The sequence below is a fragment of the Sycon ciliatum genome, chromosome 3 (genome assembly GCF_964019385.1).
Source record: "Sycon ciliatum chromosome 3, ocSycCili1.1, whole genome shotgun sequence".
NCBI classification, from domain to species: domain Eukaryota; kingdom Metazoa; phylum Porifera; class Calcarea; order Leucosolenida; family Sycettidae; genus Sycon; species Sycon ciliatum.
In genome coordinates, this window is record NC_088645.1 from 13,594,051 (window position 1) to 13,613,409 (window position 19,359).

Here is a 19,359-nt window from a genome sequence, read left to right on the forward strand (position 1 = left end):
GAACTGTTCGTGCTGTGATCTACAAGCGTCGTATGGTCTCGTCGGGTCAAAATGAAAAACCTACTACTACTGTATTTGACGGACCTATTGAAGATGGCACAAAGAATTATTGTTATTTTGAGTGCTTTGTATATGTGACTCCTTTTTAGGCTGTCCCCGGGGAAAATTGCGATTCCGCGGCCGCGTTTTTTTCCGCGTTTTTTGCGATTTTTTAAAAGACCGCGTTTTCCGCGATTTTCCCGCGTTTTTTGAACTTTTTGTTGCACTACACGTACACACAGTGCACTTTTCGGTCAGCAACGTCTCATCGTGGCGGCTTTTTACTCAAATAATGGGTGCTTTATACACCAGAGACTTGTAACTGATTGATTTCACTACATACTCACTGAAAATTGCCGCATTCACCGCATATTTACCGCATATTTACCGCAAATTCACCGCAAATTATGCCGCGTTTTTCCCCGCGTTTTTTGCGATTTTTTTCCGCAATTTTCCCCGGGGACAGTTTAGGGATTGAATGTCATGCTTTGGCTAGTCGTGATAAATCCAATATTGACTTCGCACTAGGTCAATATAGAAAATAAAACTTCGTAAAAGACCCCGCAAGCTCGGCCTTTCCTCGGCTCTTATTTCCTATATTGACATCGTACTCCGTCAATATTCACGATATGATGATATGATATTAGAATACATATCACTGGCTGCCCGAGATCGTGACTACAGTCGGTCTCCTGATAGTAGATCTACTGGGAGGCTGCACTACTGTGGCTACTGGTCACATGATAGTGCCCCCGGTGCAGGTACAGCATAATTAATAGTAATACGAAGCAAAGGAGAAGGCAGAGTAAAACTTACTTTGAAGCATCATGAAGAACGTTTAGAAAAATATCGAGTTGTAATAGGAAATAGAATAGAAGGGTGAGATCATAGCAGCTGCTTATAAAACTTCAACAAAATCAGTCAATTTTCATTAGTTCAAAAAAAAAAAAGAGTAAATTATCGTGTCCGTTCCCGAAGGGCCAAGGGAACCATTAGTTTGAGGGATGTGAAAAGGGAATTCATCTGCAGAAAACAATTGACTGTAATCGCATCACCGGGGGGGGGGGGGGGGCATCGTCAATTTTCAAATACAGGACATGTACCCTGCCTACCTTTCTAAGATACCCGGCTGATTATGATTGTACATGTACATGTTTTGTGTGTGTGTGTGTGTGTGTGTGCGCGCACGCACGCGCGCGCGTGTGTATGTGTGTGTGTGTGTGTGTGTGTGTGTATGTGTGTGTGTGCGCGTGTGTGTGTGTGTGTGTATGTGTGTGCGTGTGTGCGAGCATACTGAGTTTGTGATACTTGTACAATGTAATAGCACCAGTGCTTACACTGGGGGGAAAGAGTCAATATCGAGATGAGTAAATGGCACATAAGCCACCATACATATAGTCCAGGGCTTGAAAGATAGTATAACAGAGCAAGACAAACTCATCAGTTCAAATTCCAGACTATTCTAAGCCGCCGCAGAATGAACTGACGTGAATAGTGGGTGTGAATGAACTGCGGTCTTGGAGCAGTTTGACGGCATCTTGGCGTACAGCTCTTTTGAAATGACTTAGCGAGGTGTAAGGGTAATCTCAATATCTCTGCTTGGATGAGTGACCAGACCATATTCTTTCTGAATATCATCAACACCTGCTAGCTGGAACCTGAAGCGTCGACACAGCATGCTAATCACAATCTGAACTTCGGCAATGGCAAACTGATAGCCAGGGCACCTACGGCCAGACAGGCCGAACGGCTCAAACGATCGGGCAGGTCGTGCGGCAACATTCTCTGGAGTGAAGCGGTCAGGGTCAAACCTTTGCAAACACAACAGAAGACCACAACACAGCACTCTAAATCACACCATATCTTATGGTTTGTAGAGTTAAAACGAACAAACAAGCTTGATGGAGAAATGCCAGTAATACAGAACATGACATGATCGTATGAGCAAGAAGTGAGGGGAGATAAGCACCGTCAACATGTCCATCAACACCCAATACTCTCAGGCCCAGAGCCAGCTGCTCATGACAGTACGTGAAGTGCAACACTTACAAGATGTCCTCTCCGGGACGGGAAATGATAAATTAGAATATGTAGTGACTTGAGCCTGAGGAGACTGACAACTCACCTGTCAGGGTCGGGCCAGATTGTAGGATCATTCAGGACAACTCCCAGTGCAATCACAATCGAAGACTGGACCGGGAAATTCAGAACAACAACAAATGACAGGCTCAAATGACACAGGTTCAAGGGACGTGCAGAAAAGCAACCTCTCCATCAAATAGTATAGTTTTATTTAGTTGGATTGGTCGGCATACAACACATATGTTTCCTTCCAAGCTTGCATGTGTAGTTGCTGAACAGGCATTCATGACCCCCAATTGATTGTTTCCCCAAGGTAAGCGGCTGTACGTGTATCTATGCGTGCATGTGTGTATGTGTCCATGTGTGTATGTGTCCATGTGTGTATATTATACGTGTGTGTGTGTGTGTGTGTGTGTGTGTGTGTGTGTGTGTGTGTGTAGTGTGTGTGTGTGTGTGTGTGTGTGTGTGTGTGTGTGTGTGTGTGTGTGTGTGTGTGTGTGTGTGAGAGAGAGAGAGAGAGAGAGAGAGAGAGTGAGTGAGTGAGTGAGTGAGTGAGTTCCGGGTTTTGTAGTGGTGTTGAGTTCGAAACAGGACGACTGACGACACATTATCCAGACATTACAACGGGAACAGGTAGGTTGGGGGAACGACATTTATTAGAGACGACGAGACAAGAGACCAAGACGAACGAAACGACTACATTGTAGAGTGAGAAAGAGATCAAGTCTGAACGGCAAAAATAAAGGGCCTGGGTAGCTATGGCAAATATGGGCGCGCAAGTAGCTACCCAGGCCAACGGAACAAAAGGAGACAAACGGTGAGTACGCAAGTGCATGCAGGCCAGCTAGAAAAGGTACGGGAGGAGGTACCTAACAGTGGAGTAGCTCACTCTCCCAGTAGCGTTCCTACTGGACAATCTGACAGTGTCCACATTCAAGACTGACAGTAGCCTCACTACCTCTCCCTCTTCCCTCACTGGATATCCAGTCACTGAGTGCTTTCTTGAGTTACTAGTGCAAGCTATGCTATCAGAAGTATGCAGAGGAATGTACCTCCGCCCCGTGCTATTAATGGAGACGTTCCTTTATTGGAGACTGTTCCCTTATTATTTCAACCTCATTTCAGAGGCGTTGCCATGCCAAATTCATGTCAGACACACACATTTCAGGGGTTTTTCGCCGGTACAGATCATGAATTTACACAGTGTGCTTATAATGGAGATTGAGCACTTTATTTTTTGAATGCCGCCCCAAGGTGTTCTATTATTGGAGACATGCTATTATTAGAGACTGTGCTTATATTAGAGATAATACGGTAATCGACTGTGCACTGCATGCAACGACTTACGTTCTATAGGCGCCGAGGGCGCCGGCCCCGGTCAATCGACTGGATTTCCATGTCCGCGACAGTACATTGTATTGCATTCGGTATTATTTTACTTGGGCATTCCCAACAGACCCTCTAAGACGTCTTCTTACAGGGTGCCCAAGATGAATGAGTGTGTTTTAAAGTTCCTGGTGAAATGAAATGGGGATATGATTAGTGCGGAAGGATTCGGGAAGGGCATTAAAAAGCGGTCAGCACCAAGGGATGAAATAGATTTGTACGTGACTGTACACAAAATACTTACTCCGGCAGGGATAGTGTAGCCGTTAAGTTCAATGTCTTCATCGAAGACGCGCGCAGCCCAAGGCGCCAGAACTGAACACCGCAGCGATTCATCGACAACCCGACGCGAGACCCTACATTGGAGCAGATCATATTCATTGCATGTGATAATGTCACGCTTCTGGATAGGCTGGGGTGGCACATATAATTGCATGAAACTGGAAGGAAAAACACCAGACAGACCCGTGCCTGTCCTATATACTCCAACAGTCGAACAGCATCTAAAACTCAACCTCTACAACCGTGCACAGTACTGCCGCCGTCAGCCTGGAAGATAATGACCTTCGGACGGCGAAAAGTGTTGTGTTTTGCAAGTTGTTGTTATTTGTGCTGTTGAAAGTATGCAATGAAAATTAATGGTCACCAGTTCCGAAGACAGTTTCCTTATATTCATGAATTATTCCGAGGGTGTCATTCGCGAGGTTGATTGCACTACTGTAACTCTGCTGCACCACAAATAGACAGCTTACACCCCAAGGCTAGACTGGGTGGAGCAACATCAGAGTACAGCTTACACCCCAAGACTAGACTGGGTGGAAGGTGTGACTAGGACCCAGCCAATACATGTGTCATGGCCGCGCTTGGCGGGTTTGTGACTTGGCTTAGATCAGTCTAGTGGCTACCCAGGTAGACGACCAATATAGTCGCCATCCAAGTTGCTAGCTCACATAGAACGACAGGTTTCTAATTCCACTTGAACAGTGTTTATTTGAACCATTGCAGTACTAGATCGAAAGATCAAGTGTGTAGAGTCAAAAGACCAAAGCAGGAGAGAGTCGGAGTGACTCTCTCAGAATCGAGAGGAGTAGTGAGCTCCCCGAGAATCGAGGATGAATGTTAGCAAAACAGCTCCTTATATATGCTACATTATGTGATCAAAAGTATACAGTGGCAAGAATGCGTAAGGATTATTTCTATATTACAAACAGTGGTGCAATATGTGCAATCAGCCAAACTAGAATATAGTACAAAGAATGATCAATCAATACGGGGAGCTCGCTCACCCACATTACATGAAAGGACTCTGAGGCTCTTCGTGCGACGGGGGCCTGGAGTATGCTGTCGGAAGTTGCTGCAGCTAGAGCACGCCGCCTCCGTACGCTGCCTTGGTCGTTGGTCACCCTTCATCTCCTGCCCGTAGGCTCTTCCCTCTCATTACCCCGTAGGGTGCTTCACGGTCAAGCCGTGACCTCTCCCAAAAAGGGGATAACGGAGTCCGCAGTGCGCGAAGCACTTGCAGGACCCTTTACGTCGTACGACGCGAGAAGAGGTGCCATGCTTGCTCGACTAACAAAGGTATCAGCTCCCTTGCAGGACTAAGCAGGGTCCCCTCAAGCTCAACAGTGTAGTGAGTACAATGCTGACGACTTGTACTGAAGGTGTAGCCGCCGTACAACAACACTTGTGACTCGAGGCCACGAGTTGTAAGCCATGATTGCTCAACTAACGAAAGTGCCAAATCCTTCGCGGGACTAATCATGGTTCTTACAGAACTCTAGAATATTTCGGAGCCCAGCTTTTGGCTGCTGAACTCAATGCATGGTCGCTTTCATGACGAGTCTGATCCGGGTCATGACAATTCCCCGGCCTCTCAAGAATCACGTCCCCGTGATCTCAACTAACATTAAAGTCAGCGAGTCGTGACGGTAACCGCCTAGCTCTCGTTGGCCAAGCCAACGGGTTCTGCACCGCAACAGGTACGGGCATAGAGTACGAAATGTGGCTCCACAGGAGGGACATTTCCATCAAAAAAATTTCCAACTTCAAATGAAACTGGTACTGCTCCACTATCGTAGAGATGAGCCTGGTGCTGATGATCAACACGCAGCTTGTCATGTACAACTAAATGCACGTTGCACATCTTCACGCAAGCGTATACGTATGACAGTTCGCCATTTCGTGTCATCTCAGATGAATGTAGACCATAGGCCATAACGTGTGGTCGACACACCCTTCTACCACGTTGGTATCCGGTTCAGTACAAAAACTGCTGCAGAGCTCCAGGAGCCATTTCATAGATTTGGTGGTATCCAACGAATCGGTTCCACCCATTACAAAAGACCTTGGCGACCTCGCCAAGACTTCCACGGTAGGTTCATTGCTGCCAGCAAGGACAGACACAATGGCATACGCCTAGTAGCCTGTGCAACAGGACCACGATCACGTGTCTCAATTTTGTAGTGTAGCACCGAAGTGCGATCAAACTCAGATGGGTTCAAAGCGAACGCATCTCGATACCGAAGCACTAAGGCTTGCAAGCAGTGGATCTCCTCGCAGGAGATACCAGATTGTCCCAGAGATGTCTCATTACCATCTCTTCCGACCCCCACTTCCGTGTGTTCCAGGTCCGAGTCCCAGCTCGTCCACACACCTAGGCTCCAGGATCGAGTCCAGCTCGTCCAACCTACAGGCTCCAGGGTCGAGTTCGTCCTCGCCCAACCTCAAAGGTTCCATGGATGAGTTCGTCCTCTTCCAACCTTTCCGGGGGTCCACAACCGGACATCTTGCGCCAATGCGCAACTGCTTCCAGACCCCGAGAGAGTCCTCCGTCTCAGCTATTTGAACTGATTCCTCTCCCTGGCCATCAGCCAGAGTGTCTTCGGTCACGATACTCACGACCTCAGATATTGGTTCTAACCGACCAATCTGCATTGCCCTCTCTAGAGCCACTGCCTCGTCAGAGTAATTCAACACCCGTACGGGAACACCATCCACCGTAGGGCTCACTAGCGCATGCGCCATCATGACATCATTCATTCCTTGAAAACACCCATCAGGTATCGTCAAGGCACAGGTCGGCAACCCTTCCGACGTGTCTAGCACGGCGTTAACCGTCACCTCCGACAGGGGAGTATCACTTCACGCCTCCGCAAGCGAAGAACGTGCTCTCGTTTGCCATCACCATCATGGCTCGGCGGAACGACATCAGCTTTAGAAGCTTTTAAAAATGCACTCCTCCATCACCCGAAGTGATCTCGCAAGGAATTGGGACAGCACATCGCGTCCAATGTCAGAACCAGTAACCAACATCATACTCAGTACGTGACGAAACACCACAGGGTGCGGACGTCGCGACATATCCGACACCAAACAGGCATCGTCCAACACAGAAATGCTGGTTTCAGGTGGGCATCAGCTCACTAGTGATTTCCATCACACTCCAATCAAAACATTCGAGATCCGCATCAACGAACTCAAATCAGCAGTTGTTCAAGCTCTCTGCAGAACTTGTTACTGTATCATCGTTTCAGCCAGCATCTCAACTGGTGCGCCCAGTTTCGAAATCTGGCTTCGTGACTCCGTCACACGACAAGGACATAGTCCTCTTGACTGTTTTTGAACCGTCAAAGTTCAAAAAGAACAGCAACACTCCTCAACTGCAGCTGAGGGCAACGTAGAAGCTAAGCTTCATGCAGTCATCGATCCTGCCACTGCAAGACGACTCAAAAAGCCTAAAAGCATTTCGCTTCTCGAGCAGTTTCTGTGCAAGCGCTGACAAAACAGCAGAGTTTCCTCATTGCACGTCCTTGCAAGAACCTCCGTGGGTTCGAACAATGCGCCGTCTACACCGCAAATCGAGTGCAGCTGACACATATCTCAGACCAACAAGTGGTGCGGGAGTCGAAACTCTCGTCAGCGGCATGACCGACTTTCGCCAGGTCTTCCGGAACAAGTTGGCACGCCAACTGGTAAAGGTAGCAACAGCTACAAAACAGAACGAGTTCACGTTCCATGTGCACGCACTCAGACAGAGTGTTCAACTGAACGGACCAAGGCCAGAACAGAACAAAACAGTTCGCTTCCGAATCCACTTGAGAACTGCATGCAGCCTCGTGAAATCGACATCAAATTCACACCTCTGCGTGCTCGAGTAAACAAGAGCTCAGAGTTCAGCATGGACCAGTGCACACCGAGTTACCATGGTTACGACTACTCTGCCGGAGCAACAGCAAGACGCAACTTGGATCCTGGTCACAGCACCAAATGTCATGGCCGCGCTTGGCGGGTTTGTGACTTGGCTTAGATCAGTCTAGTGGCTACCCAGGTAGACGACCAATATAGTCGCCATCCAAGTTGCTAGCTCACATAGAACGACAGGTTTCTTGAACAGTGTTTATTTGAACCATTGCAGTACTAGATCGAAAGATCAAGTGTGTAGGGTCAAAAGACCAAAGCAGGAGAGAGTCGGAGTGACTCTCTCAGAATCGAGAGGAGTAGTGAGCTCCCCGAGAATCGAGGATGAATGTTAGCAAAACAGCTCCTTATATATGCTACATTATGTGATCAAAAGTATACAGTGGCAAGAATGCGTAAGGATTATTTCTATATTACAAACAGTGGTGCAATATGTGCAATCAGCCAAACTAGAATATAGTACAAAGAATGATCAATCAATACGGGGAGCTCGCTCACCCACATTACATGAAAGGACTCCGAGGCTCTTCGTGCGACGGGGCCTGGAGTATGCTGTCGGAAGTTGCTGCAGCTAGAGCACGCCGCCTCCGTACGCTGCCTTGGTCGTTGGTCACCCTTCATCTCCTGCCCGTAGGCTCTTCCCTCTCATTACCCCGTAGGGTGCTTCACGGTCAAGCCGTGACCTCTCCCAAAAAGGGATAACGGAGTCCGCAGTGCGCGAAGCACTTGCAGGACCCTTTACGTCGTACGACGCGAGAAGAGGGGCCTTGCTTGCTCGACTAACAAAGGTATCAGCTCCCTTGCAGGACTAAGCAGGGTCCCCTCAAGCTCAACAGTGTAGTGAGTACAATGCTGACGACTTGTACTGAAGGTGTAGCCGCCGTACGACAACACTGTGACCATCTAGAGAGGGCAATGCAGATTGGTCGGTTGGAACCAATATCTGAAGTCATGAGTATCATGACCGAAGACACTATGGCCGATGGCCAGAGAGAGGAATCAGCTCAAATAGCTGAGACAGAGGACTCCCTCGGGGTCTGGAAGCAGTTGCGCATTGGCGCAGATTGTCCCGCTCTAACTCCCCGCTGTGGAAGGGACGAGCTGGTCTCAGTCCAGGTACCCACTGGTAGTGGAAGGGATGAGCTGGGCTTAGTCCAAGTGCCCACTGTTGGTGGAAGGGATGAGCTGGGCTCAGTCCAAGTACCCACTGTGGGTGGAAGGGATGAGCTGGGCTCAGTCCAAGTACCCACTGCTGGTGGAAGGGATGAGCTGGGCTTAGTCCAAGTACCCACTGCTGGTGGAAGGGATGAGCTGGGCTTAGTCCAAGTACCCACTGTTGGTGGAAGGGATGAGCTGGGCTTAGTCCAAGTGCCCACCACTGTTGGTGGAAGGGATGAGCCGGACTCAATCCAGCCCACAGCGGCGGGCGGAGGAAGAGATGGACAATCTGGTATCTCCTGCGAGGAGATCCACTGCTTGCAAGCCTTAGTGCTTCGGTATCGAGATGCGTTCGCTTTGAACCCATCTGAGCTTGGTCGCACTTCGGTGCTACACCACACAATTGAGACACGTGATCGTGGTCCTGTTGCACAGGCTACTAGGCGTATGCCATTGTGTCTGTCCTTGCTGGCAGCAATGAACCTACCGTGGAAGTCTTGGCGAGGTCGCCAAGGTCTTTTGTAATGGGTGGAGGGTGAGTGGAACCGATTCGTTGGATACCACCAAATCTATGAAATGGCTCCTGGAGCTCTGCAGCAGTTTTTGTACTGAACCGGATACCTACGTGGAAGAAGGGTGTGTCGACCACACGTTATGGCCTATGGTCTACATTCATCTGAGATGACACGAACTGGCGAACTGTCATACGTATACGCTTTGCGTGAAGATTTGCAACGTGCATTTAGTTGTGCATGACAAGCTGCGTGTTGATCATCAGCACCAGGCTCATCTCTACGATAGTGGAGCAGTACCAGTTTCAGTTTGAAGTTGGAAATTTTTGATGGAAATGTCCCGCCTGTGGAGCCACATTTCGTACTCTATGCCCGTACCTGTTACGGTGCAGAACCAGTTGGCTTGGCCAACGAGAGCTAGGCGGTTACCGTCACGACTCGCCGACTTCCAAGTTGGGTAACATCACGGGGACGTGATTCTTGAGAGGCCGGGGAATTGTCATGACCCGGACTCGACTCGTCGTGAAAGCGACCACGCAATGAGATTCAGCAGCCAAAAGCTGGGCTCCGAAATATTCTAGAGTTCTGTAAGAACCATGATTAGTCCCGCGAAGGATTTGGCACTTTCGTTAGTTGAGCAATCATGGCTTACAACTCGTGGCCTCGAGTCACAGTGTTGTCGTACGGCGGCTACACCTTCAGTACAAGTCGTCAGCATTGTACTCACTACACTGTTGAGCTTGAGGGGACCCTGCTTAGTCCTGCAAGGGAGCTGATACCTTTGTTAGTCGAGCAAGCAAGGCCCCTCTTCTCGCGTCGTACGACGTAAAGGGTCCTGCAAGTGCTTCGCGCACTGCGGACTCCGTTATCCCTTTTTGGGAGAGGTCACGGCTTGACCGTGAAGCACCCTACGGGGTAATGAGAGGGAAGAGCCTACGGGCAGGAGATGAAGGGTGACCAACGACCAAGGCAGCGTACGGAGGCGGCGTGCTCTAGCTGCAGCAACTTCCGACAGCATACTCCAGGCCCCGTCGCACGAAGAGCCTCGGAGTCCTTTCATGTAATGTGGGTGAGCGAGCTCCCCGTATTGATTGATCATTCTTTGTACTATATTCTAGTTTGGCTGATTGCACATATTGCACCACTGTTTGTAATATAGAAATAATCCTTACGCATTCTTGCCACTGTATACTTTTGATCACATAATGTAGCATATATAAGGAGCTGTTTTGCTAACATTCATCCTCGATTCTCGGGGAGCTCACTACTCCTCTCGATTCTGAGAGAGTCACTCCGACTCTCTCCTGCTTTGGTCTTTTGACCCTACACACTTGATCTTTCGATCTAGTACTGCAATGGTTCAAATAAACACTGTTCAAGAAACCTGTCGTTCTATGTGAGCTAGCAACTTGGATGGCGACTATATTGGTCGTCTACCTGGGTAGCCACTAGACTGATCTAAGCCAAGTCACAAACCCGCCAAGCGCGGCCATGACACATGCAGTGTACTTATCAAGCCACACAAGACAGCGAATCAGACACAAGGACACGCCGGGAATATGATATCAGCATTCGGAATTAGGATTAGAAATGGCGAGAGCGTGACTCACACAAGCGAGGAGATATTCTGTGGAGTAGGCACATGATCATCACCAAGAAACTCCTGAGCCTCCTCAGCAACTTGATCTTGTACAGCCATGTTGATCGAAAGGAAATAGATGGCCCAGGACAGAACTAGAACAAAGCACAGTGAAGCGTACAACACACAGAGAAGAAGCGGCCATCATAACCATGCATGCGTATGATCAGAACACAGCAACACAATCATACTACGGACTGTTTTCAGCCAGGGATATACTTACCACATACCCCAAGAAGATGGGTAGGATGGCGTTTTGACAAATGAGCATGCTGCATAGTTGACAGTGCCCGCATTTCCATAAAAAATTCTGTTGTGTACATGTACATGTATCACTATAAAAATAAGCAACGTGAAGAAAGTAAAAAAATAGGGCCTTTGATATTATTGCTACATGTATTTTAAAGTTATCACTATAGCCGATAATAATATAGTGTGTTACGCATGTGTTGATTCTTTGTTGCCATCATAATATCCGATATATCATTACATTCGATAATATTGGTTATAGTGATATTTTTACTGGATAAAATACGTTTTGCTTCACTGTAGCCGATATATTCTTATATCCGGTCACTCTATAGCCGATACAGACTGTACAGTCCTTTACTGGCAGTGAGTCGCCTGACCAAATGGCAGGCCTGATTCTACTGACATGTGAGTTCATGCGAGAGACTTACGATGACCAGTTGTATGAAAGCCACCAACTAGAAACGTCATTGCATCGCCATGAGTCTGCAGTCAGGCAAAGCGAAAATGAGTCCATTGATACAGCGTGTCACAGATTCATTACAAAAAAAAGGCACACATGACTATGATGAACTGCAGCCAGTACAATCTTGTTTGGGGCACACACACAAGTCAGCAAACGCTGCATCTGATGCTCTACGGGCAGTGAGAAACAGCCAGAGGTCCTTGAAAACGATGCAGGAAGGCAGCAACTCCAAACTTCCCGTAGCACCCTCGAAACAACTTCATTGTAAGGGCAAGCGGTGTGGCAACGTGATGTGGACGCTTGGGCCACCTGTGGTGGCAAGATGATTATGGTGAGCATGATAGACAGTCAAACTAGAATAACAGGAATATACAGGAATATAGGATGGAGGCTCTAGTCTTGGTGTGTGGTAAAGCGGCACTGACCTCTTCCTGTGAACGATCCATAGATAGAAGTCGGTCAATGAAGATGGTCTCGTCAACAGGGGTAGTGCCGTCCTGCCTCTCCTGAATGCAACGCTGCACTAGCGCATACATCGCATCACGACCTAGGAACACAACCAGATTAGACAACCCTGACTCACTACCAGACTTATCGGCATCGGTTGACACACCACCATGGATTATAGTACATCCCTCCACATCTTCTAAATCAACCCATTGATGACACTTTAAAAAAAGCGACAGGCACTCCCCCCCCCACCACCATCTTTTCTACTGGTAGTCTAACTAACATAACCGTGTAAAACTGACAAAATGACATCACACCTTTCTTGTCAACAATATGGGCAATGAGGTAATGCACACCACGCGCACTTTGAACACTCACAGTTCACCCAAAACAATGGGGGGGGGGGGGGGTGCGGCTTATACACCAGTGTGGCTTATACTCTGGAAAATGCAGTACCATTTTTGATTGGTTAACCAGTGCATGTACCGAACAAAGTAAACTGTATTTAGAATGAGTTCGTTGTGGTCAGTGTCCGCTGTGCCGAGCCTGTGACTTACATGTATTGAATCTTGCAATTCGTTCTTCTGATGGTGGCCTCATGTCCATACGCTGCTCCATCTCTGACCAGCACTAACAGATACCGGTGCATTCAAGAAGTCATTGCAAAAGAAGAACGTCAGCTACTGCATGGTTGCATAACTTATTTTTTATTTATTTTTGATATGCCAGAAGCGCATGCAAAGAATACCCATGAGACATCATAACAGCACAACACTGAGCATGAGTAGACAAATACATGTAGCATGAATGCCTACCAAATGCAAAGCTGTAGGCTGAATCCTGCGGCATGCATGGGTGTGCACGTCAGTATGAATATTATTTTTAAAGAAAAGAGAACTGGATCACGTAGCATGGCAAATGCGTGTACCTTGTGAACACCCAACTATTGCACCATCCTGGGCATAGTAGCTACTGAAGGACAAGTCACAGGTGTTAGCAGTACCGCGTAGCACTTACTGCATTGTAGTTTTCTCTCAGTTCGTCCAGCTCTCTTGCATTCGCAAAGAACTCGCCGAATGCACAGCGCGTGATGGACTTCATGGCAATGTGGAACATGTCCCGTGAAATGTTCACCCGCTCCCCGTGTCTACCATGTGCAACCTGTCCATAGGCATTCACATACTCTGATGCCACCTACAGTAAAAGAACCACATCATTATCAGCCATACAATGGTTACCAATAATAATGCAGGCATTACTCTAAAAGAATGATTCCCAGTTTCGAGTGAAGATCATGTCCACTCCAAGAAGACCCATTTCGGGCTGCGGGGTACTGTGCCTGACTGTTGCACTGGGGGAGGCAAGGGTGGCAAGCCGGGAGAGGAGATGAGCATCACCCTCCAGCACTACCAGTCTGTTTTAAAAGCCCAATCATAGGAACAGGAGGTCTCTAACATCTCCTACCCATACGGTCAGAATGTACAGTTTTATTCAAAGAATATCACAGGCTGGTAGCTAAACTAGTCAGGCGCAGCCAGCATCTGCCAATAAACAAGATGCAAGATATCCGAGCATACTGAATGGAGATGCCCAGAGTTTTACCATTACAGACCTAAGTACTGCAAGTTAAAAACTGACATACGTCAACAAATACACTATAAACAACTGACGTACAGCAACAAATACACTATAAACAACTAACGTACAGCAACAAATACTCCGTAGAGACATTGTAGAGTCCTATCCTGGAAAGGTGCCCGCAGAAGCTGGTGTCTGGACCTGCCCTCGCTGCCGTTTGCAAACTGGATGCTGTGTTCAGTGATCAGTGGTTCAAACAGTCTGAAGAGTTCCGCTGTAGCACACACACAAGCACACACACACGCACATGATATGTACGATCGTACACACACACACGCACACACACACACACACACGCACACGTACGCACACGCGCACACACACACACACACACACACACACACACACCTATGTGTGATAGTTGAAGCACCAGCAACCCGCGGGTTTCAGTCACACAGCGCAAAGCCAAGCGGGCCGCTATTCGCATCTTCCACATCACGATTTTAATAAAACATACACTGAGAAATCGGAATGACTTCTACATTGAACCAAGCACAAACTGAGCATAACGGTGGACAACAGTGGCTGGCTGAAGAGTGGCATACAAGCACAAACTGAGCATAACGGTGGACAACAGTGGCTGGCTGAAGAGCGGCATACCTGCACGGTTAAATGATCTGCTGAGCGTGCGAAACAGGTCAGGCGAGGCTACACTGAATACTCGCTGTGTGCCCAGGTGGAAGCGAACAAGAGGACTGCCAAGGTCAGTATGGAGCCTCTGCACGTATTGGTGCAGACTGCCTTCCGCATCGATGTCAGCTGCATTGCCAGTGCTGCAAAAGGGCACATAAATATTATTATTACCAAACTAGCTCGTTCACCCCCGTGCAACCACACATCAGAGCAACCTGAACAACCGTTATTGGTTACACGAGTCTGAGATTATCATTATAAATTGGGAGAGCAAAATATGAATTGCAAGTCGAAGCAGACCTCCATGACCAACAACTTCCTCTAAAGCCAAAAAGACCCACAGAAAATACAAGCTGGCATGCCTGCATGCATGCACGTATAAATTCATCATACAAGATGTACAACGCTAGCGTATACTACTCATATACAGCAACAGTCCGCAACAGACCAAGATTCAAAAGATGACGATTCAAAAGTCCGTCACTACGCAAATAAATTACTTGAACGAAGAGAACATCGATGAAGCGTAATTATTACTAAAACGGAAGTACTGCGAAGCAGTTGTACAGTTCAGAAATACAAAGAGGAATTAGACATGGAATCAACTGAGGAACATGTTGTCAAAATAAATAGTTCTTCGTCTTTAAAAAATAAAAGGAAAATACCACCTGTCTTGAAAATAGATAACACAGCACAGCACTGTATTCGCCTTCCGACGGCTGAATGGAATACTGTTGGATGCTAGGTAACACTCATTCTTATCGTCTTGGAGTACTGCCCTGTCAGTCACAGTGTCTTAGCACTATGTATACACATCTCATGCTTGAAAACACTAGTTATCCGCAATGCATCAGTCAGTGCAGGCTGCAGTAACTACAAGTTTGCATGCATTGAGATCGCACTCTGCCTCTACTAGCCGCTCTTGTTTGGCAACGTCTTGGCCTTTGACCTGCTGCACACGTGTCTTTGTGCAAGTTCCGCTTTTGCAGGAAATGTGTGCTTTTTGGCGTTTTCTGGACCCGTAGGTCTGTGCTTCCGGCAGCCTAATTCCCCCGCCAACATTTCAATCTTTGACCTCAGTTGTCCAGCATGCCAATATAGTGTTGGTGCATTTTCTGTGTGAGGATTGGTGGATAGTCATGAAACGCGAGATACAGCTTTTAATTCAGCCTAGTTCCATCGCTACCTTGTTTTTGGCACTTTCTGCAAGGGTATAGAACGTAAGCAACATATCGTAATGGTGGCACATACACCCAGCGGCAACAGAGCAGGCATGTCCAATGGAATACTGTATGGTCCCGGACAGTAGTACTGTTTGCTCCCCAAGTCCGGGTTGGCTCAGCCTGCTTGGCCCGATGATATGCACCACTGGGCCGTGGGATACGGGATAGGAAAAGTAGATTACCTGGGGTCGGATGGCTCAGCACCAGGGACTTCATCTGGACCACGTGTGGGTGGTGGTGAAACGGGCCGGCGTTGCTGGTGAAAACAAAGTACACAGTAATACAATGTACACAGTGTACACAGTGTATGTCATAATGAGCTTGCTGCTCTCCTACTCAGTCTTGTCATGAATCATACGGTGATGGCATGCAACATGGCCTAGGGCAAAGCTCATACGGAATGCAGGCATAAGACATGCCTACAATAACCCACAGCGAACATATGCCACACCGAGCGGGTTGCACCAAGACTCTCTGAGCACCTAAACCGGTTTATGTACTCTTGGTTGCACTCGTTAGTGCAGAGCATGTCTCCACCGGGATGACAGGGGACACTGAATAACGCCACCAGAGCTCTGGCACATCAGTGCAGGCTCATTAGGCAACCACATTATGACAACAGAGCTGTCTAAAGCAGGAATGCGACTCTAGAGTCGCCTAACTCATTCCCGGCATGATACTGGCATACTACCCCGTAGCGGTACCGCGGGCAGTGTCGCCATTGAGTAAACAACCAATGCTATCCACTGCTGTGCTCATCTGCATGCCTCCTGGTCAAATCTGGTTTGAAACACTCTCTGCACACTGTTCCACAAAATTATAGGTTAATCGTCACAATGCAGTGTTGTTCTATTCATTTCAAAGCCAGCTCCCAAGTAGCCAGAACATCTACATTTGTGTACAAGAGCTGTGAGCGAACACTTTCATTTTCAAAGCTGAACGTTCACATCCGTCACCACTATGCCGCGTGTCTACAAGTGCCGAAGCACTCCATAAGATTTAGTGCCACGCTTATGCATGTCCATGTGCAGTATTTATGCATACATGTATAAACGTTCGTACATACCCTGCTAGAAGTGCACACACCCTACTAGAAGTGCACACACGCCTCAAATGACACACACACACACACACACACACACCACACACACACACCATGTACCATGCATACGCCCATCGCAAGAGAAGCGCGCAAATCTGCAAATGCACTGGATGTACACCCTCAGATTTTTCTCTTATAGCAACGATAGCGGACAAGATCTGAATGAAACAGATCAAGACTAGCGCCAGATAACTGCCTAATCCACACAACTGGCGAAGCAATGCCGGTGGATCGCGCGCGCACGCACATATACACACACAAACACACGCATGCACGCACGCATGCACGGGCGCGTATATCTACACACTATGTTATCGGCCCAAATTTGCGGATCTCCACTACCGGTACATGTAGCTACTATGATATAACCTAACACTGGACGGTGGTGAACAATATGTAGCTACTATTATATAACCTATTAACACTGGTGAAGATATGTAGCTACTACAAACAGTACTTCAGTATAGTACCAAGCTAACACTCAACGTGAATTCTGGTCTACAATGTAATGAGTATTTTGCCGGACTACCGGTATTTTCTAGAATGAAGACTGAGTCCATGATCAACACCAAGAAAGGTATAGATACGTACCGGGTCGGCAATGGGTGGAGGATGGCGAGTCCGTACTATAAAGTAGGCGACCATGAGCACGATGGCCAATATCGTAAGGCCAATAATCAACATAGTGACTCGGTGCAAGTGAGGGCCAGTTTCTCCTGAGGACAGCTAGCACCAGTTGCAGTGCCACCACTGCTAACAGCGATAGAGAGTGGCGGAGGCGGACAAGGATCCCAGCAGCCCTACGAGTCGTACCAAGCCAGGCTGGAGCCCGAGTGACTTTTCTTCTTCTAGTTCGACTTGTCTTCGCTAACTAGTACTTAGTAGTTACTTCAATACAGTCAGTATCGCCTATAGCGTTGGTGTTTGATTTTGAGCATTTTATCACTATAAGCGATATATTACTATGACCGATACTGCATGCAATGTATGCGAGTGGGGTGTCAAACGACTCAGCGCGCTGTGCACATACGCACTACATACATGACAATGTCATGTAGCTGGCTGTAGCTCCTGACACAGAAAATCAGCATTTCCTCACGATGGAGGCATATTTTGGCAACTAACTTGTGCGAACAAAACTCACCAAACAACACTCACTGGACAAGTTCTTCACGAAGAAGTAACACCCTGTTCTCCTCTAACATCGCTTGCTTTTACATCAATCACTATAACCGATGCAAACATAATGATTGTAATAAAGGTCTTTTGAAATAAGAATTTGATCACTATAGGCGATATATTACTATAGACGATTATTACTATACGCGATAACTGTGTATACTTAGTTATAGCAAATGAAAATGAATTTGAGAAATTGATCACTATATCCGGTATATTACTATAGCCGCCAACCTTATACTAAGTTATAGGCGATACGGACTGTACTTGGGCATAGAGCATGTTCATAGAGTCCTTCCTGCAATCCTGGCCTGGGACTTCGCGTAAAATCTATACTACAGTACAGGCTACAGTAGTACAGCGTTGGTAGATCTACAACACAGTACCAGGTATATACAGAAGCCTTGCTTGGTAGTTAAAGGGGAAGTATACCCTAAAATCAAATTTTCACCAGTTGTAGTCTTCTGGGTGCTGAGTCGAATGGTCTTGGTCCGAGGAAGCTGCGACGCTCCCTTCCTACTTGAATCCCAATCGAACTCGCGCACTTCCACCGAAACTGGGTGACTGCGCCCTACTAGATGGGGATTTGTATGCAAAATGTCACTAAAAGCGCCATTTCGTTCTTATAAAAGCACGGATGACCGCGATTGGCCCATATGTTGTAGTCTTTTGGACGCTGAGTCGACTGGTTTTGGTCCGAAAAGGCTGCGATGCAGCGTTCCTCCTTTATTCCCAATCGAACATGGTTGAACAAGCGGTCACGTGCTCCTGGGTGCCCAAATCACCTGGTCACCGCGCCAGCAGGCGAGAACTTTCACACCAAGGTTCAACTCGAGTTCAACTCGAGTGACAGGACTGCACCCAAAAAAGGTCAAACAGGCTAGTAAGTTGTACCCTGCAGGCACGGTGACCAGGTGACTGGTGTACGCAGGAGCACGTGACCGCTTGTTCAACCATGTTCGATTGGGAATAAAGGAGGAACGCTGCATCGCAGCCTTTTCGGACCAAAACCAGTCGACTCAGCGTCCAAAAGACTACAACATATGGGCCAATCGCGGTCATCCGTGTTTTTATAAGAACGAAATGGCGCTTTTAGTGACATTTTGCATACAAATCCCCATCTAGTAGGGCGCAGTCACCCAGTTTCGGTGGAAGTGCGCGAGTTCGATTGGGATTCAAGTAGGAAGGGAGCGTCTCAGCTTCCTCGGACCAAGACCATTCGACTCAGCACCCCAAAGACTACAACTGGTGAAAATTTGATTTTAGGGTATACTTCCCCTTTAACATGTTTTTCGATTTTGACAGCATGTTGCAAGGCGAGGACGCGTAGTGCTCCTGACTACAACCATAAACCGGTTGGCAGAGTCCCGGTCTTGCTGTTGTGCGCGTTCTGTCGATTTGGAAAA

At 47.6% G+C, this 19,359-nt stretch overlaps 1 protein-coding gene across 1 annotated transcript; it reads right to left on the reverse strand.

Annotated features, from left to right (window-relative positions):
• Positions 1–833: 833 nt before the first annotated feature.
• LOC135811483 (cytochrome P450 20A1-like) lies at positions 834–17,680 on the reverse strand. The gene is made up of 12 exons (XM_065324723.1): positions 17,366–17,680; positions 15,855–15,928; positions 14,417–14,589; positions 13,885–14,030; positions 13,196–13,372; positions 12,736–12,808; positions 12,154–12,275; positions 11,694–11,748; positions 10,985–11,108; positions 3,752–3,863; positions 2,165–2,229; positions 834–1,850 (listed from the first exon to the last, which is right to left on the reverse strand). Exons 1-12 carry the CDS (start codon positions 17,456–17,458, stop codon positions 1,604–1,606), a joined length of 1,461 nt encoding a protein of 486 aa, XP_065180795.1. The 5' UTR covers positions 17,459–17,680; the 3' UTR covers positions 834–1,603.
• Between the last annotated feature and the right edge of the window lie 1,679 nt (positions 17,681–19,359).